The sequence below is a fragment of the Lynx rufus genome, unplaced genomic scaffold (genome assembly GCF_022079265.1).
Source record: "Lynx rufus isolate CCGP_SWC_20201006 ecotype Redwood Valley unplaced genomic scaffold, mLynRuf1.p SCAF_6, whole genome shotgun sequence".
Lineage (NCBI taxonomy): Eukaryota > Metazoa > Chordata > Mammalia > Carnivora > Felidae > Lynx > Lynx rufus.
The window spans coordinates 133,723,920-133,744,056 of NW_025814878.1; the positions used below are offsets into that span (position 1 = coordinate 133,723,920).

Below are 20,137 nucleotides of genomic sequence, written 5' to 3' on the forward strand. Positions count from 1 at the left end.
CAGCCATGTCCAGTCACGCTATCTGTGCCACATAGGCGGTGGGCTGGACCCTCGCTAATCACCCTGGCCCGTGCCACACCCTGCATCATCCCCACATCACCCCTGAGTCACCCCCATGCACAGCTTCCTGGGCGGGGACTGTGGCCATTCCTGGGCTAGAGGGTGTCTCGTTGCCATTTTCATTTCTGATTTTGTCTTTCTCCTTTTCCCCTTAGTTTTGCCTTTCTTGGTTTCCAATTTGATGGGCCAGGTTTTGGCACCTGCAACTGGAAACTCACCTGTCCTCCTTTTTTTTTTTTAAGTTTATTTTTTTTCAGTATGTTTTTTATGGTTATTTATTTTGAGAGGGTGAGCGTGAGCAGAGGAGGGGCAGAGAGAGAGAGAGAAAGAGAGAGAGAATCCCAAGGAGGCTCCATGCTGTTTGCGCAGAGCCCAATGTGGGGCTTGAACCCACAAACCATGAGATCATGACCTGAGCCAAAACCAAGAGTCGGATGCTTAACTGACTGAGCCACCCAGGGGCCCCTTGTTGATTTTAACAAAATTGAGATCTTACTATTTCCTTCTCTTCCCCCTAACGTTATACTGAAATCGGTTAAGCATTTTCCAATGCCATCTAAGCAACCTTAAAAACATCACGTAGGTGGGAAAACACCAGGTTGTTGAACTATTCCCATTTTGGGTAGTAGATTTGCAGTTTTGTACTGTTACAAATAAATAATATACATCCTTGTCGTTAAATCTTTGACGTCAGCTATGATTACTCCCTTGGGAGAGAATTTTGGGAGTACACTTACTAGATCAGAGGATGTATGTAGTTTTGCATTTGTTCCATATGGACAATTGCTTTCTGGGAAAACTTGTACTAAAGTAGACATTGTACCAGCAGAGAAAGATGGTATCTGTTTCCTCCTTAGTATTTAATGTTTATAGTCGTTGATATTTTAAGTGAAAGGTAGTACCTCGCTGGCATCTGAATCTAAATTGGATTCTTCGTGAGAGTGAGCACTTTCCCTGTGTTTATTGGCCACTTGAATGTATGTATGTATTTATTTATTTATTTATTTATTTATTTAATAAATAATGTTCTTTGGCAGTTCTTCTGTGAGCTGTTAGCATTTTTTTTTTTTTTTTGAAGATTTGGGAGAGCTTTTATAATGTTAGTTCACCCTTTGTCATGCATAAGGGATTATTTTTCTCTGCTATGTTATTTGCCTCTTAGTTTTCTCGATTGTATGAAATGTGTGTGTTTGTAGGTACACATGTATCTTTCACTTTTATGCCTGTTACAGGTATTCAAGGCGTTCTAAATCTGGGAGGATTCCACTTATGATTTAACTCTTAAATCCATCTGAAGCTGGTTTTGGGGGCAAGCGTGAACATTAATCTATATCTTGTTTTCAGAAGATCCCTTTCCCCAGCTCTGTCTGTGGAGACCTGGTTCTGTCCCTCAGTGACGTGCGATGCCCTCCCCCCGCCACCTTATTGTACCTGGTATTCTCAATGCTCTGGTCCTGTTTCTGGAACATCCAGCATTTTCCATTGTCAGGTGTTGTTGGATTAGAGCAGCTTTGAGCCTTCCTCATTAACCTTTCCAAGATATTTTATACAGAGTTAAAAGTCACTCTGTCTAGGTTAAAAAAAGAAAACCTGCTCCCGGCCCCCCCCCCCCCCCAACTGCCGGGAATGAATTCACTGAAAAGACACTGGGGCTTCAAAGGAAAAAAAAAAAAAAAAAAAAAAAGAGAGTAACATGAGTGGGGATGCATTTCCCAAAATAAGACTTTGTACAGTTGTGAAAATTCAGTCAGGCATCTTGCCAAGTATCCTGTGTACCAGCTGAAGAATCCGCAGGGCAGTGAGTCGTAATGAAAAGGGCTATTTTCGTGCTCCCAGGCTCCTGCGGTGAAAGAACTTGTACAATGTCCAAACCAGATGCATCTTTCTGGTTTTTAGCTTCCGCCGCGTCCTGGTGTGCATGTTTATTCTGGGGGCCGCGGCCTCATGTGAAGTCGGAGCATGTTCCAGGCCTGTGGTCACTAAAGTCTCATCTGCCCTTTCATATCCGGGTGGGAAGCACCGGCCTTGGGGCGGACCCCCAGGCGTTTTCCCATCCGTGAGCCGGTGAGACGATCGCGGGGTTTCCTAAGCCTGAGCCCCTAGAGTTCCTTAAAGGTCCTTCAGGGGTTTTTATAGTCTCCAAAACATGTTATTCCCAACAGCCAATATTATGATCATCTGAAAGAGCCTTTCCTTGCTTATTTTATGCATTTGGGTTCTCCGTGAGATTTTGTTTTGTCCACCCTGGGCACGTTCAGAAGCTCTGACCTGGATCATCTCGGGTCTTCTGTGGTTCTAACGTGACAGCTTGCGTACCTTCTCCTGCTGTTAGCAAACCCAAGTGTGGTATGAGGTGTTGAGAGTCTGTGTTCCTAGTCATCAGAGAAGGGAACCAGGGGAACATCCCTTCCCGCCGACTTGAGATTTCATCTAGAATCAGGAATTGAGTCCGTTGTTTCCCCTCCCCCCCTCTTTTGGGCCCCAGGCGGCGTTGTGGCTTCCGGGCATGCGCCGCTGTGTGTCCAGGTACGGGCTTCTTCATTCGCGCATGTTTGTATCGCCAGGAGTAGCTTGTGACTGCGGGCTGTGTGCTTTTCTGTCTCAGGCCGGGAACGTGGTGACAGGGGAGATGGTGGAAGAGCTTATTCTTTCTGGAGCAGACATAATCAAAGTGGGCGTCGGACCAGGTAAGGCCTGCTGGGAAGGCCAGCAGAGGTTGTGTGCAGGGCACTGGGATGAGGGGCTTGGGGACACTGGAGATGGCCAGAAGGGAGCCCGTGGGTGGCCCCGCCACAAGGGTGAAGCACATTGCTTCTGGAAGTATCCCACCACTTTTGGAAGTTGAGCTTCCAGAAGGTCTTGTAGGAAATGTCACTGGGCTGCCACCGGGGAACGTCCCGAAGGAGCCGGGATGTGGGTTGAACGCGAGGTCCTGGTTTCAGAGCGTTAACGCAGAAGAAGAGGATGCAGATTTCGTTAATGATCCTATATTCCTTGAGGAGGAAGGTGAGGGGGCGAAGAATCGTGGGGACGGTTAATGGACATGAACGCCTCCAGTTTATATGAAGGTCTGAGGGACCCCAGACATTGCACATAGTAGGCATGCAGCTCTGAGGCCGCATTTGAACTTGACCCATGGCCCGGTCAGTTACTACTCCCGGCTCCTCACCTGATACATAATGCATTTTGGATTTTGCCCATATTCTCTTAGGCATTTTCTCCTAGAACCACCCATTGGCATCTTGAGTGGAGGAACAAGGCAGAGCCTTTCTGTCCTTCTATTGGGTGGCGCCATTTTCTCTTGGGGCCAGTTGGTGTTCACCTTCCCCGTTGGCTATGCGTGAACACGAACTTTCATGTTTTCATATTCTTCCTTGCACATCCATTCCTAAACAAACACTAACATTGGAGAGAAGGAAAGAACATATACATTTTCAGCTGGGAATAAAAAATAGCAAAGATTTTTTTAAAAAATATCACCCATTCAAACAAACACTACCCAAAAAGGAAACAAACCATAAAGCAATGCGAGAAGAGTGTGGGAACTCACAGAAGACATCGTTGGGTTGTGACTTGGCACAGTTACAGCCTTGCGGGAACGGGATGTGTATGACGAGTCTTGTAGGCTCATCAAAGTACTTGAGTGTTTAACGTACAGGGAAATGGTCAACATTGGGCTTTTGATGGTGCCACACAAGCCAATTGATAATGTCTTCTGAGCAAGAGGAAAGCACCTTTGGTCTTTACTGAGTGTTGGTCATTGAAAAGTCAAAGAGAGGATAAGACCCAGTTCTTACTTATAAGGAGCTCCCCGCTTAGGATGTCATAGACTGGGCTAATAATGGAATTGGTTCCCAGTAGCCCAGGGCACTCACCAGTCACCTGCTAATCAGAAATACGTATTCCCGGATGTGTGCTAGCCGCCATTGTGCTGGGCAGGTGCTGTCCAGGATATGAAGGTGTGTGAGAAGTCCACTCGGCTCTCAAAGAGCCTTTTTTGATGTAATCTTGAGTGTTCAGCTGCACTTGTTTCCTTCATGCACATCCTCTGTGTATACATGCTGTTTCCCCAGAAGATTTATTGTCTTTCCGTTATCCCTGTGTGGGCCGCCCTCCCCGCCCTCCCAGCCCTGGCAGGGCTGTCTATAAAAGCAGAAAGGACTCTCTGAACAGAGTAGGGAGCTTTTCCAGAATGGCTTCTTTAAATTCGTTGCAGATGATTGTTCAATTTCGTGAATTCTTTAGCGTAAAAACACTGGGTTTTCTCTAAGTGAATGACAGCATTAACAATGAGCACCCTGGCCCTGTACCTGGGAGGAGAAACATGTATCCAGCTTCTCCTTTTGACCTGAGCATTAATCAAGACCATTCCCATGCCTTGTTTGATGGCCATTTCCAAGAAAGGTGATCGGCCTACCCTCTGTAGGTCTCTCACATGGGCAGAGCTCTGGGCCCCTGCAGCACGTCCCTGCCTTCCCGCAAGGATCTAGCAGTGGAGTGGGAGAGAAGGCGAGAAGCCAGTTATGAAGCAGAAATTATGAAATGAATCCTGCCTTGCACAATGCAGGACTGGTAGCTGGGGCAGCGTGTGCCTGGTGGGGAGAAGAGCTCACTGGCTTCGGGATTGCGGCAGCACCTGTCGTAAGGATAGACGTCAAGAGATGTATTCTGCCCTGCGGCTGGATGGGTGCAGGAGGAAAGGGGGATCCCCCCCGCGCCTCTGGTTTTCTTGCTGAATCCAGTCCTGGAAGTATAAACACAGTTCTCTGTGTGATCCTGTCCTTGAGGATGCCGGGAGAGATTGGGGGGGGGGGGGCGGTGCATGAAGGCACTGTTGGTGGTGGAGGGTCAAGACAGGAGGAAGGCGTTCTAGGCACCTTGTCCCCAAGCGTGATGGCAGTGGAGTTCAAGCCCCGTCCACTGAGCTGTGAAGCATGCGGGTGACTCATCTATCGGAAGTTCACGCATTCTTTCGGCGACTATTTATAGCCCCCTTGCTATGTACAAGGCTCTGTTCTCAGCGCTGGATCTGCAACAGTGAATATCCCTGGAGCGTACCATCCAGCAGAGAAAACAGATCCCCTGCATTCTTACACAAATAATTATTTAAATGCTTCTTTTGAAGCGAGTGCTGTGTCAGGACAACAACTCCCCTGAGCTGGTGACATTTCAGATGAAGCCTGAAAGATGAGAAGGGCTGGCAGGACCGGGGGCTTGGTTCACAGGGAGTGCTGGACAGAGAGAACATCGCGTACAGAGGATCCCCGAGGCGGGGAGAAACTCATTCTGCCGGAGGAGCTGGAAGGCCGGCGTGGCCGGCGTGTGGGGAGCAGGAGGGACGGGGAGGTGGCAGGGGAGGGCGGCAGGTGGACATTTGGGAGTTCAGTCCGGGTGATCTTGGGGTGTAGGGGTGCTAAGTTGTTGGGAGGGAGGGACGGGACTTGAGCAGGGGTACGTGTGCTTGAGATGGTGGCGCTCTTGGCATGACTCGGCCTGGACATAGCTGGATAATACCCGGCTGACCCGTCAGCCAGGACTGGGGTTGACGGTGGGAAAGGCAGAGGGCAGAGGTCAAAGGGGGCAGAGGGCTTCAGGAGGCTTCCTGACACGGAAGCAGACCCCACAGCCCAGGCTGGACGGGGGCTCTGGAGAGGGTGGGCCATCGCGAAGCCCAAGAGGCCGGGGCCGGTCGACAGACCTGGGTGGGAGAGGGTGCAGGAATGGGGTGGGTGCGGCTCCCTCTTCTCCAGGGCTGCCTGCTAGTCCCGCGGGCCCCGTGGCATCCCCATTGCAACCTCAGGCTGCCGATTTCGTAGGCGAGGCTGTGAGGCTCGGAGAAGTTAGAGATTGACCAACAGTGCAGGTAGAGAGGCCATGGGAGGAGACCGAGGGGTCCCTGGAAGTATACTGTGGCTGTGAGGGGAAGTGAGGGACGTGGGAAGGGACGGAGCGTACACAGGGACGGTCTGTGGCCATGCGGTGGGGGCTGATGGCACAGGTGAGTGACAGCGACAGGGTGTGGGGAGAGGGCTTCCCGGGCAGCCGCAGTTGACGGTGGTGAGGACCGGAAGGGACGAGGCCAGATGGTGTGGTTCTAACCCCCCGCCCCGCCTCCACGGAAAGAAAGTTCACCCCCACCCCCTCCCTGCCGGCACTGCCGGTGTTGGAGGCTCGTTCTTAACTGTCTCTCTTTGGGCCCCGCTTCTCCCACCATCCAGGCTCTGTGTGTACCACCCGCACCAAGACCGGGGTGGGCTACCCCCAACTGAGTGCCGTGATCGAGTGTGCGGACTCCGCCCACGGCCTGAAGGGGCACATCATCTCCGTAAGTGCCCGGCGGGGCAGGGGGGGTGGATGTGGGAACACCTCGGGGCTTTGGGGAGGCCCCTGCTCCTTGGCCCTTCATCCACTTGGCATCCCGTGGGCTTGGCAGTGAGCCGGGCACCTTGGTCACAGCGGTGACATCTGGCGGAGACCCAGGCCCTGCTCCCCAGGCACATTAGTCACTAACACCTCAAGGCCGTAGGCAGCAGGATGGGGGCTACGCGGGGAGCTTTGAGAGAACGAGAGGGCCGCAAATTAGTTGGCTACAAAGCACCCCAACCTGGGTGGACCAAACGAGAGAAAAACTCCCCGTCTCCCCGTTGGGGAGGCCAGAGGTCTGAGATCGGGGTATCCGCAGGGTCACGAGGGCCATGGGGGAACCTCTGTTCCCGGCCTCTGGAGCTTCTAGTGGTTTCTCGGCTGGTGGCACCATAGCCTCGTGTTCCTGTGGCGTGTGCCCCGTGTGCGTGCGTGTGTCCACGTTTCCCCTTTGTGGGAGGACTCCAGTCGTGTCGGATTAGGGACGCACCCTCCTCCAGGACGACTTCATGTTAGCTAGTCCCACCTGCAGTGCTGTGAAATGCTGCCAGTGACAGGTCACCGGAGTGAGGGCCGATGCAGTGGCTTGGTGGGGGCAGAAGTTACATTTCCGTGGGCTCAGAAAAGACGGGAAGGGGTGAGGGGAGGCAGGGAGCGTGATCTAGCAGCTCTTCCAGGAAGCTCCCGGAAGGACTGCGGCGTGGTGCTCAGCCTCTAAACATCAAGGATGGAGTGAGTGAATGAATGCCGAGTTAAAATCTGTCCTCACCTCAGCCGTGGTTCTACACTACCTTTACTGCTGTGGTGACTGCCATGCAGACAGTCACAGAGACGGTCCCCTGCTCTTCCCTTCCAGATAAGATGCTCGAGGGGCGCCTGGGTGGCTCAGTCGGTTAAGCGTCCGACATGGGCTCGGGTCATGATCTCGCAGTTTGTGAGTTCGAGCCCCGAGTCGGGCTCTGTGCTGACACTTGCTCAGAGCCTAGAGGCTGCTCCAGATTCTGTCTCTCCCTTTCTCTCTGCCCCTTCCCCACTCTGGCCCTCAAAAATAAATAGACATTAAAAAAAATTAAAAAAAAAAAAAAGATGCTCAGAACAGGACAACATGTGGGATATAATCTGAAAGACAACCACAGTTTCCACTTATGTGGATGTTTTTATAAATACGTGTATAGACACACACACGTGTAAATTTGTACGTACGTATAAAATAAATATAAACGTGTAAAATATATTACATACTTACATAAAAATATACGTAATATATAATTACCATATGATTAAATATATAATCAAGAATATATAGGGGCGCCTGGGTGGCGCAGTCGGTTAAGCGTCCGACTTCAGCCAGGTCACGATCTCGCGGTCCGTGAGTTTGAGCCCCGCGTCAGGCTCTGGGCGGGTGGCTCGGAGCCTGGAGCCTGTTTCCGATTCTGTGTCTCCCTCTCTCTCTGCCCCTCCCCCGTTCATGCTCTGTCTCTCTCTGTCCCAAAAATAAATAAACGTTGAAAAAAAAAAAAAAAAGAATATATAATGTAAATATAAAAATACACGTTCCCTTAGTATACATTCATTACATTATATACAGTTAGGTACATATTCCACTTACGTGCATGTTTTATATACGTAACATGTTTATTTTGCATTTACGTTCATAAAAATCACATATGTGTAATTTTCTTTACAAATTCTGAATTAGTGGCATGATTTTAGTGGTCCTGTAACACTGTTGACTCTTTTCACTGTTCGGTTGCTCAGCTGGGCTCCCACGTTAAATAATTGATAGGTGATTTAAAAACAACACACAAATGCATCAAACAAATTACATATCCCTGCAGAATGATGTCGTGTTGATTTCAGCTCAGCACTTCGGCATGTTGATGTTTGATTTCTGGACTTGCTTTGGGGACATAATAACACTCTTTAAAAACCCCTACGTGCATACTCCCTCCTGTCGAGCCTCACCGTGGCGATTGGGTTGCTGTCGCTGTTGCTTCCCCGGAGCTGGGGTCCTGTCCTTACCTTGCAGTCCAGTGCAGTGTCCTCCTCCTAATTCTTCGTGCGAGTTTTTCGTCCATCCGTCCATCCAATCAGCAAGTTTTTATGGAACATCTACTATGTGGAACAAATGACAGGTTTATTGGTTGCTGACAGTTGTAAGGACCTCCATTCATTACCCCTTCCCTGAGCGCTTGTCCCGGGGCCCAGATGAACGCCCGTTCACTGTGACGTAAAGCCCTTTGCTGAATGCGGTGATCCAGCTCCCTGAGATCCTCAAACTGCGTCAGTCTCCAGTATGACGTAGGGCAGTGGTCCTTAGGTCCCCACTTTGGCCTTGTTTTGGGCTGGCTACGTGAGAGTCACCGCAGCAGCTTTCTTAAAAAGATATCCCTGGACCCCATCTTAGCAAATTTGACTCTTCAGAAGTTGGCCACAAAAGCACCATGTGTAATTTAGTCATGAATCTCTGTTACATGATAATTTTCACCGTTAAGAGTCTTCATCAAAATACGGACCCCGGGGGCACCTGGGTGGTCCAGTTAGTTGAGCATCCAACTTCGGCTCAGGTCATGATCTCACGGGTCATGAGTTCGAGCCCCACATCAGGCTCTGTGCTGACGGCTCAGAGCCTGGAGCCTGCTTCCGATTCTGTGTCTCCCTCTCTCTCTGCCCTCCCCCACTCGCACTCTGACTCTCTCTCTTTCTCTCTCTCTCAGAGATAAATAAACTTTTATGGACCCCGTATCATATATATTTCTTGAATGGCCACCATTTCCAAGGTCAGTGAATGTCCAATGAATGGTTCCGCTATGAACGTGTTCTGAGTTCCCCATACTTGTGTCCTTCTGGAAACTTCACACCTGCTTAGTCGATGGCTCATTTTTGCTCTGTTTGCACACCAGCCACTGAAAATCAGTTTGGGATCTCTTTATACAGCACCACCTCATTGACAGTTCACCTTAGCGGTTTTCTCAGTGTAGTGCCCAGACAAGCAGCATCAGTATCAACTGAGAACTTGTTAGAAATTCTCGGACCTGGCTCAGACCTACAGGATCGGCAGCTCTGAAGGTGAGGCCCAGGTGTCCGTTTTAAGAAGCCCTCCAGGAAACTGTGATGCGCTCTCAACTTTGAGAACCACTGGTTTCTGTAGTGGAGGCTCAGCTACCCTGCTTGGGTCAGGTTTTATCGGCCGGTCCCCAGGGAACAGCTTCTCTGACTTTTGTCAGTTAGTGATAGTGACAGCCCAGGCTTGTGGTCCTGGTGCTTCGAGGCTCTCAGTAACGGTGGGAGATTTCTCAGATGGGGTCAGAAGTTCCGTTTGTGGCCAGAAAACCAGGTGAAGTTCACAGACTCACGTGGGATCGGTACCCTTGACCTGAGCTCATTCCTCCTGGCTAGCTGAGTGTCTTGGGGTTCGGCAGCCATTTCTTCCACTGTCCCTTTGATAGGGTTTCACAAGTAGGTTTCTCTCGCTTGCCAGCCATCCCTAAACCCCCTGGAAACCCATCAGATATTTTGGATCTGCTACTCTGTCCGGTTTCCTTCCAGCTGTCTCATTTTACACTTTAGTTGCTGAATTTGCACATCCACGCTGTTGAAATTCAGAAAAGGAAGCCACAGCGTGGGGCTCTTAGCAGGCGCTTACACTCAAGAGGCTGGACTTGAATTAGGTTTCTATTTATTATGGCCCACATGGGGTTCTAAGAGGCAGAGAGCATAAATTCAGGACACCCCCTGCGTAGGTGAAGATTAAAGTGTGACTGAGTTTTGTCTTGCCACCATCAGCTAGGGACATCGCACAAAAGAGGATTTTAATGGTGGAAACAGACCTAGAGGAAGGAATGGCTGTTATTTATTGAGCATCTATTACCTTCCTGGCACAAATCACTTATAATTTCTAATCTTTGGAACAGCCTGGAGAACTAGCTGTTATTGTCACTTGACAGGTGTATTAGTCAGAGTTCTCTAGAGAACCAGAACCAATAGGGTGTGCGTGTGTGCGTGTGTGTGTGTGTCTGTGTGTGGCAAGAGAGGAGGGGGAGGGAGTATTCATTATAAGGAACTGGTTCATGTGATTAGGGGGGAGTGAGAAGCCCCAAGATCTACAGGGTGAGTTGCTAAGCCAGGCATCTAGGAAAGCTGATGGTCTAGTGATAGTCTGAGTGGGAGTCTGAAGGCCTGAGAACCAGGAAGAGCTGACGGTTTCATTTCAGTTGGGAGTTAAAAGGTAGGAAAAAGCCCCTGTCCCAGTTCAGAGGCAGTCACTCAGGAAAAATCCACTTGAGGAGGGTCGGCCCTTTTGTTCCATTCAAATCTTCAACTGATGAGATGGGGCCCACCCACTTCCTTTTCTCCATCTACCAATTGAAATGTTAATCTCATTAAAAAAAAAAAAAAAACAAAACAAAACCCTCCTAGGGCCCCTGGGTGGTTCCATCAGTTAAGTGTCTGTCTTTGGCTCAGGTCATGATTTCACAGTTTGTGAGTTCGAGCCCCACATTGGGCTGTCTGCTGTCAGCACAGAGCCTGCTTCCAATCCTCTGTCCCCCCTCTCTCGCCCACCCCCACCCCACACACTCTTGGATGCTCTCTCTTTCGAAAATAAACACACACAAAACAACTCTTCCAGAAACACCCAGACTTTTCTAGGCACTCCGTGGCCCAGTCTAGCTGATACCTAAAGTTAGCCATCAGAACCGGGGGAGGAACTAAAGCCTCGGGATCTTAAGTGACTTGTTCAACATCACTGCCGGCAATGGCAGAGCCAGCACTCAACAGAGGTCTGTTATCTCCAGTACTCCATCCAGTCTTCCCTTGACTATCCCCCGCCCCCTGCCCCACTCAGCTTGGAAAATGAAGGAGGCTCAAGGAGGGTGGAAAAGAAAGACTTGCTGAAGTCACAGACGATGCAGGGTGGGGACAGGACCCCGTCGGTTTTCCATCCCAGTGCGCGGGGAGACATCACCTTCCTCTGTTCTTCCAGCTAGTCCTTCCCCACACAGCCCCCACGCATGCCTTCCAGTGGGGAGAGGACAGTCCCCGGAGCACTAAGGTTAGAAGGGGAGCTTCGAACAACCACTGAGTTCGCTTTCCCCCCGATAACCCAGCAAACCTGGACTGGTGCTTCACAGGACCTAGAAAGAAGTCCTGGGATTAAGTTGACTGGGATCACGGTTGTTTCTTCTAACTCAAGCTCCAGCATTTTCTTTTTCTTTTTCTTTTTTTTTTTTTTAATGTTTATTTTTGAGAGAGAGTATGAGCGGGGTGGCAAAGCAGAGAGAGAGGGAGACAGAGGATCTAAAGCAGGCTCTGTGCTGAGCAGAGAGCCCGGTGTGGGGCTCGAACGCACAAACCGTGAGATCATGACTTGAGCCAAAATCAAGAGTTGGACGCTTAACCAGCTGAGCCAGCCAGGGGCTCCCCAAAAGCTCCAGCGTTTTTTTTTTTGTTTGTTTGTTTTTAATTTTTTTTTAACGTTTTATTTATTTTTGAGACAGAGAGAGACAGAGCATGAACGGGGGAGGGGCAGAGAGAGAGGGAGACACAGAATCAGAAGCAGCCTCCAGGCTCTGAGCCATCAGCCCAGAGCCCGACACGGGGCTCGAACCCACGGACCGTGAGATCGTGACCTGAGCTGAAGTCGGACGCTTAACCGACTGAGCCACCCAGGCGCCCCAAAGCTCCAGCGTTTTAATGAGCACATTTTATGAAGACCGAGAGAGCATGCTTATCAAGACTCAGGAGGCCCTGCATCAGGAAAGGCCGGTAACAGTAAGGATCCAGATGGTTCAGAGTAGTCCCCAACCCTCTCCTTCTCTGTACTCGATCACTAGTGCTCACATTCGCCCACGGACCCTCTGCGGGGATGAAAAAATGGTTCAGCAAATCTCCAATACTTTTAATGGTTTAATATAGCACTTTAGGAGCAGTTAGACCATTCTTTAGAAAGACCTAAACAGAGTGGGGCACCTGGGTGGCTCAGTCGGTTAAGCATCCGACTCTTGATTTTGGGTCAGGTCGTGATCTGGTTTGTGAGTTTGAGCCCCGCATCAGACTCTGCACTGATGGAGCGGAGCCTGCTTGGGATTCTGTCTCCCTCTCTCTCTCTCTCTCTGCCCTCCTCTCCCTGCTCTCTCTCTCTTTCAAAATAAATAAATAAACATTTAAAAATTAAAAAGACAAAGACCTAAACAAAGAAATTTCAGGTAATTGAATTTTTTTGACGCCTGAAAAATTCCTCCCCCCCTCCAAACAGGTTTAGCCTAGAAAAAGTGAGAAAATACAGATAAACATGAAGATTACTAGAAGTGCTGTCCTCTTAAGAGAACCACCACTGCTCCTGTCCTGATAAGGGTGATTCTAGACGTTTTTAGAGTGTACTCAACCGGGGCTCTAACCTTGTTCTTCCATTGGTATAGCTGTGTGACCTGGGGCAAGTCACCCAACCTTCCTGAGCCCCCCTCATGCTTCCCTCCACCCACAAAGTATCAACTTTATGTTCTTGTGGTGTTCGAATAGAAAAATGAAGTTTGTAGCACCCCCCGGCCCATAGTAGGTGCTTGATTTGCATTCCCTCTGCGTCTTCCTTACTTGCTTTACCAGCCTCCACTTGAGAGAAGAGCAGGGGTTTTTTTTATTTTAATTTTTTTTAGTGTTAATTTGTTTTTGAGAGACAGCGCGAGTGGGAGAGGGGCAGAGAGAGCGGGAGACACAGAATCGGAAGCAGGCTCCAGGCTCTGAGCTGTCAGCACAGAGCCCGACGCGGGGCTCGAACTCACAGACCGCGAGATCACGACCTGAGCCGAAGTCGGACCCTCATCCGACCGAGCCACCCAGGCGCCCCCAGGGAAGAGCAGGTATTTTTAAGAAGAAAAGGTAGGCTGACGCTTCACAGATCAAGTTCCTACCGCTCATGTCATGTGATGCTTTTTCTACTAAAATGTAATGTTAACACTCTGGAACAACAAAAACAAGAGGCTCTTCGAATATTGGCACCTTGTTTCTGATAACCTCCCAGCAGCTGTGAACGTTTATAAGTGAAAGCGAATGCGTGTTTTAGATTGTAGAGAGTTGCCCCGGCTGCCCTACCTCCCGGGTACACGAAAGGGTGCTTTGAACAACTTTTGCAAGTTACCTGGAAGTGATAGCAGGGAGCAGCCTCCTTTGCCCTAAAGCATTATGTGACGTTGGATTGCACTGGGTTAAATGCACAGTCTGGCTTGTTTGGGCTGCGTTGTCTCTTTACAAACGCGCCGAACAGAAGATGCCGTAAGTGTGATTTCCCCTCCGTGACACGTCATGGAGCCCTCTTTTCTTCTAAAGAATTTTTTTTTAATGTTTATTTATTTTAGAGAGGGAGAGAGAAAGAGAGGAAATGCACAAGCGGGGGAGGGGCAGAGAGAGAGGGAGACACAGAATCCGAAGCAGGCCCCAGGCTCTGAGCCATCAGCACAGAGCCCGATGCAGGGCTGGAACTCACGGACCGTGAGATCGTGACCTGAGCCGAAGTTGGACGCTTCACCGACCGAGCCCCCCCAGGCACCCCATCACGAAGTCCTCTCAACTGTGGGCATCTTGTCTTGGCCCATCCTGGGAAGAGAAGAGCTCCTTTTCGAGGGTCCCAGTAGCCCAGGGCCTCATCACTAACCACAAAAATGCAGAAGTGTGGGGGCCCCACTAGAGACACCCTGGCAGTCCGTGGCGACTCACAAGCAAGTGAGTACAAGACTTGGGGAGTGTGTGTGTGTGTGTGTGTGTGTGTGTGTGGTGCTGTAAGTCAGATAACGTCCAGCTTCATGGGAACATGAATTTGTTTACTCTTCTGAGGTCATAAGTTTGAAACCCTGTCACGTGAAACTGGTTTTGATAACGAGATAAAGCACTTAAAAATCGGCAGGACGGGCGAAGGGCATACAGGGGGCTTGTACCTTTGATAGAGAAAGTAGACGTGCTGAAGTTTGGAAGCACCGACACGAGGTACAATCCCAAGTCCTGTCACTGTCTTCGCACGGACGGCTTGGCCACGTCACTTCCACAGAGACACTACTTCTGAAATGACCGTTCGTTCCTCAGCACCCTGTGGCCCTCTGGGATCAGAGAAGCTGCTCGTGAATACAGGCATACCTTGTTTATTGCACTAAGCTTCGGTGCTCTTCTTAGATACCACGTTTGTTTATTTGTTTTGTTTTTGTTTTGTTTTACAAATTGAAGGTTTATGGCAACCCGCCATTGGGCGAGTATGTTGGCACCATTTTTCCAATGGCATCTGCCTGCTTCGCGTCTCTGTGCCGCCTTTTGGTTCATTCTCCCCGAATGTCAAACTTTTTCATTATTATATTTGTGTCTGATCTGTGATCAGCGGTCCCGGCTTGCCGAGAAAGCTCAGGGGATGGTTAGCGTTTTTTAGCAATAAAGTACATTTTAATGAAGGTGTGCACCTTTTTCGGAGAATGTAAGGCTGTTGCACAGTTGGTAGACTACAGGGCAGCGTACGTGTAGCTGTTCTACGCGCTGAGAAACCAGAAAATTCACCGGACTTGCTTTGTTGGAGTATTCGCTTTACTGCAGCGGTCTGGAACTCAAAGCAGCAATGTTTCCGAGGTGTGCCTGTAACGGACTTGACTGAGGAAGCATTTGTACTCGGTAAAGATTCGTAAAGAAACAAGACAAGCTTTCACACCTACCTTTTGATCCAACTGCAAAGAAGTAATGAAGCAGAAATGGAGTTCTAGTTCCTAGAGGGACGGGCCTAAAAAGCGGGCTTAAAAAAGGGGGGAATTCGGGGGGCGCCTGGGTGGCTCAGTCAGTTAAGCGTCCGACTTCTGCTCAGGTCATGATCTCGCGGTTTGTGAGTTTGAGCCCCACGTCGGGCTCTGTGCTGACAGCTCAGAGCCTGGAGCCTGCTTCGGATTCTGTGTCTCCCTCTCTCCCTGCCCCTCCTCTGCTCACACTGTGTGTGTGTGTGTGTGTGTGTGTGTGTGTGTGTGTGTCAAAAAAAAAAATAAGAATAATAAAACATTAAAAAAAAAAGGGGGTGGGAATTGAGTCACAGAGACACCATGCTCTCCGTCGGAGGCGCTGTTCATGAAGTGGTTCATCTCCGTTCACTAGATGCCCCCCAACTCCGGGGGCGCACACATCTTCCCGCCAGTTGTGACCTAAGGTGGCCCCGGGCAGCCTGTGTTTTCTGTGTCCTTCCCAAGGCTGGCGTGACGCCTTTGCGGGCGGGTCCCGCCTCCCGGCTCTGACCTCAGGGCTCGGCTGTCACGCCAGCCCTCGGCACGGGCCTGCCCCTGCTGCCCCCGGGCCTTTGCTTCTTTGCCTCTCTGTCTGTGGGGTCTGGCTGCAGCTCCCGGCCACCCTCGCCGTCCTCCTTGGACTCCTGCATCGAAGAGCGGGCAGCAGCCTGTGTCTGTAGGGACGCGCCTTGGGCTCTGCGTCCTGGAAGCCTCGCACCGCGTTGCTGGTGTGTAAACATAACCCCCGTGGCTGGACCTGCCGGGCGGCCCTAGGTGACCGTCCCGCAGGCATTAGCCCCAGGCGTGTGCCCTCCGTGGGTGGCGTGGGGGATCCAGGGTGCATGTTTGATTGTAAGTTAACTGGGCACGTTTCGTGAAGATGAGCGGGAGGTGCGTGGAGCGGCTGGAATCACGCAGGAGCTAACTCAGTGTCCTTTCCCTGGCTCTTCAAATAATCCCGCTCTTGTCCTAAATAAACCTCACCTCCCGCCAGGCAGGAGGGAAAGGTGACTGCTTGGATGAGCAATGAATTCGGAAGGCCCAGGCCCGGCGTGTTGTGTGAGGGGCTGGCGGGGGGCGAGGTCTCAGAGCGGCTCCTGCCCCGGGCTTCCAGGGCAAGGCAGACCCCGAGGGGGAACACGGCAGGGTTTTGAGGGGGGCGACGGAAGGTGCAAACAGAAGGTGCAAACGGGAGCAAACTGAGTCAGAACACGGTAACCCGGGAGTGCTGGGTCGGGCTCTGAGGGCCGCTGTTTTTGGCTGGGGGCTTGCCCTTGGCTGGGGGTGCGCCCGGATATCACCTCCGGATGACCGAGTCACCCCAGGGGAGGGGACATCCTGGCTGAGCACCCCGCTGACGCCCTCTCCTTGCTTTTTCCTCTTCGAAGGACGGAGGCTGCACTTGTCCAGGAGATGTCGCCAAAGCCTTTGGTAAGGGGACAGGGAGGGAGGGCAGGGAGCTCCCCCAGAGCTTTGATGGGAATCTGAATGAAGAGGTGGGGCGTGTTGGGGAAATTCTGAGCCTGTGCTGAGTTTCCTATCCCTGGATTTCGGCCCCGATTGGCCACAATCCCCGTGTGGGCTTGGTTCTGGTTGGTGGCTGAGCAGACCCAGCCGGCATCCTGGGGTATAGACGCGGGTGACATCCTTACAAGCCAGGTGTAGAAGGCTCAGGGTGCCGGGGAAGAAGCCAGTATCGGGCCCAGAGTGACCTCAGGGAGGGTCTCCAGGACTGAAGTAGGGGGAATCTTTTGGGAGGGACCAGAGCCCCCCTCGCCCCCACCCCAGCACTTTGTCCCCACAGGCCGAGGCCCCTGTTTCCCAGCAGGGGGCAGCCGGGGCCACCTGGCTTTCCCTTGGGAAAGCAATAGGCAGGCAGCGCCTCCCCGTGCTGTGCCCTCCGTTCGCCACTTACCCGTGGCCAACTGCGTCCGTCAGTCGGAGCTGGTTCATCAAGCGTGTTGGTTATGGAAGGGAACCTAGGGGGCATCTCTGTGTAATCCAGGGTGCCTACTTGATAGTTGAGGCCGAGGCCCTGAGAAGTGAGTGACGAGGTTGGGGTCCCACAGGCCGCTGCAGAGCAGGGAGAGTCAGGAGCCCCCCTACACTACTGGGCTCACCCCCGTTAGCCAAAGACGTTTTTGTTACTGATTTTTTAAAAAAATTTTTTTTTTTTTCAACGTTTATTTATTTTTGGGACAGAGAGAGACAGAGCATGAACGGGGGAGGGGCAGAGAGAGGGAGACACAGAATCGGAAACAGGCTCCAGGCTCCGAGCCATCAGCCCAGAGCCTGGCGCGGGGCTCGAACTCACGGACCGTGAGATCGTGACCTGGCTGAAGTCGGACGCTTAACCGACTGCGCCACCCAGGCGCCCCGATTTGTTACTGATTTTTGCACTCAGTGTACTTGCTGCCTGGGTGCTCCGGCTTGGGCTCCCCACACAAAGTAGGAGCTGGCACTCCTGGTCGGTAAGTGACTGGTCGTTAAGAAGATGCCCGGTAGATAACAGTTCCTGGTTTGGGGGATCCCCTCTGGTGGTCAGCGGGAGGCCTGGCTGGGTGCTAGTTTTCCTCTGCCCCCTTAAGGTCACGGCAGGAGGGGCCAAGGATCCAGCATTCAGGTTAGGGACCCCGGAGTGAAGGACCTGTAAGTCTTGCCACCAGGTAGAAGGGGCCCGTTGTGTGCGGCTTGTCTGATGCCAGGCCAGGGGGCCAGCCCTGCAGGGCCTGGTTCTCTGAGACGCTGAACAGAAGGCCCCGGCCTGCCTAATGCAGATCCCACAGTCCTCCCGTAAATGTGCCCATGACCCGATGGAAGAGGTCAGGACCACTTTTCAGGGGTTCCTATACTTGCTGCTCCTCCTTGCCCTTTATCCTAATTACTGAATCCATCTGAACCCTGATGTCGTCGTGTTCTGGATGTAAACCCTCCATAGGCCTCAGAAGTTCATAGTCAGTGGAGATACTGCACAGCCATCCGGGAACGGGATGGGGAACGGTGAGATTTCTAGTTCTTCGGCATACGCCTTTTCCTTTCTTGACAACTAGTTACTCTAGGTCGACCGTGTGCCGTGCCCTGTGATAAACACTGGAGAGGCAGCTTCGGTGCCATACGTGTGTAGTATTTAGGTTTCTTTTTTTTTTTTCTTTTAATTTTTTTTTTAAACATTTATTTATTATTGAGAGACAGGGAGAGACAGAGCATGAGCAGGGGAGGGGCCGAGAGACGGGGAGACACAGAATCCGAAGCAGGTTCCAAGCTCTGAGCTGTCAGCACAGAGCCCGACGCGGGGCTCGAACCCACAAACCGCGAGATCACGACCTAAGCCAAAGTCGGACACTTAACTGACAGAGCCAACCAGGAGCCCCAGGTTTCTCTTCTTAATACCCCGTCTCCAGGGTAGGAGTTTCAGTCTGTTCTGAGGTCTTTCGTGATCGACACAGGCAGAGTGTGAGAGTGCTGATGGCCCAAGGTAGACCAGATGTCTGTTGGGAACACCAGAGGAGTGACTGTGGAGCAGGAGATTAGGCAACACGCTGGAGAAAATGCTGCCCCATTCTCAAGGCTGCTCTGATGACCAGACTCAGACCTCTGCTTGGAAGGTGGTCAAGTTGACCATCAGTTACCGTCAAGGATTTTCTAGTGCATTAGCCCCAGATCATCAGTGGTGGGCAGCATTTCTGTCTCTGGGTGTCCAGTGCCCATCTTCACTTCTTAACTTTCTCCGAAAAGGGAGAGGTTGAACTCTCCACTTGATTATCGCTAGGAGCAAAGGAAGGGTGAGTTGGAGCGGCACGTAGATCCTTCTAGAGCCGATTTTCTCTGAGCGGTTTTCTCTGAGCTCTTCTCCCTTCTTCTTGTCCTCACTGTTGGGAGTTTAGGGGCCGGAGCCGATTTTGTCATGCTGGGAGGGATGTTTTCGGGCCACACTGAGTGTGCCGGAGAGGTGATTGAGAAGAACGGGCAGAAACTCAAGCTCTTCTACGGGATGAGCTCCGAAACCGCGATGAAGAAACACGCAGGAGGGGTCGCCGAATACAGGTAAGGGGAAGTGCCAGCGCCCTGCCCTCTGTGGCTGAGGCCTCACATTTACAGAAACAGGACGGAAGCAGGTCTCGAACATCAGTTCTGTTGATACCGATGGGCCGTGGGAGGGAGCTAGAGAACGTACCCTGCTTCTTTCTAAACAGTCCCAGTTTTTATCCAGCCAGCATTTGCTGTGTTGGGGGCCCTCCAAAGGACGTGCAGAGCAGAAGTCTCTTGGCACGGAGGGCGGGAAATGTGACAAGGGGGCGACCAGTCTGGGAGGCGACACTCCAGATTCCCAGGGGATGGGCAGGAATGTGTTTGCCCTGTCCTCCCGATTGGGCCTTTGCTCGGCCAGCCCTGTCACTGCCAGTCTCTCGCCTGGAATGAGTTCAGGCTGCAAGCACTGGGCTGAAGAATGGGTTTCCCGTTGCTTGTGAAACAGGTGTGGTGCACGGCGTTGCATGGAGGTCAGGCCTTTCCGGAAGGGTGCCGTGTTTCCCCTGCAGTGGGACCGTTCACAGCCTCCACGCTCTGATGGTTGACACAGGCAGCATTTTTAGCCATTTAATTGTGTCGCTCCCCGCAGAAGGCACGCTGATTCCTGCCTTTTTGTTTTACAAATCCACGATCCCAAGAGATAACCTGGCTATTTTCTGTGTCGCCTCCATTTTACGTGTCTGCATGTGTGTTTTAAGAGCCTTAGGGCAGCACGTAATCATTGCCTGGCCCTGTTCCATAGAAGCTGCTATTACTTCTCGTTGGCATTAGCCTGATGACAAGTCCCACTAAGCGGACAGGACAGAAGGTCTTGCATCCATGGAAACTCAAGCCCTCGCTGCTGGACACCCTCCATTTCTTATGTTCAGCCCATACTTGAAAGCTTCTCTCGAGGCTCTGGGATGCAGAGGTGTTGTGGGAGAGTGCGATCGAGCCGGAGGGAAGAT

At 51.4% G+C, this 20,137-nt stretch overlaps 1 protein-coding gene across 5 annotated transcripts in view; it reads left to right on the forward strand.

Moving 5' to 3' along the window:
- The window catches only part of GMPR (guanosine monophosphate reductase), a 45,137-nt gene that overhangs the window by 21,946 nt on the left and 3,054 nt on the right, over positions 1-20,137 (forward strand). For all 5 annotated transcript variants that reach the window (XM_047101295.1, XM_047101294.1, XM_047101293.1 and 2 more), the window contains 4 exons: positions 2,666-2,747; positions 6,279-6,385; positions 16,550-16,592; positions 19,046-19,205. In XM_047101295.1, coding sequence (XP_046957251.1) covers positions 2,666-2,747; positions 6,279-6,385; positions 16,550-16,592; positions 19,046-19,205 — 392 coding nt within the window. The remainder of the gene's footprint in view (positions 1-2,665; positions 2,748-6,278; positions 6,386-16,549; positions 16,593-19,045; positions 19,206-20,137) is intronic.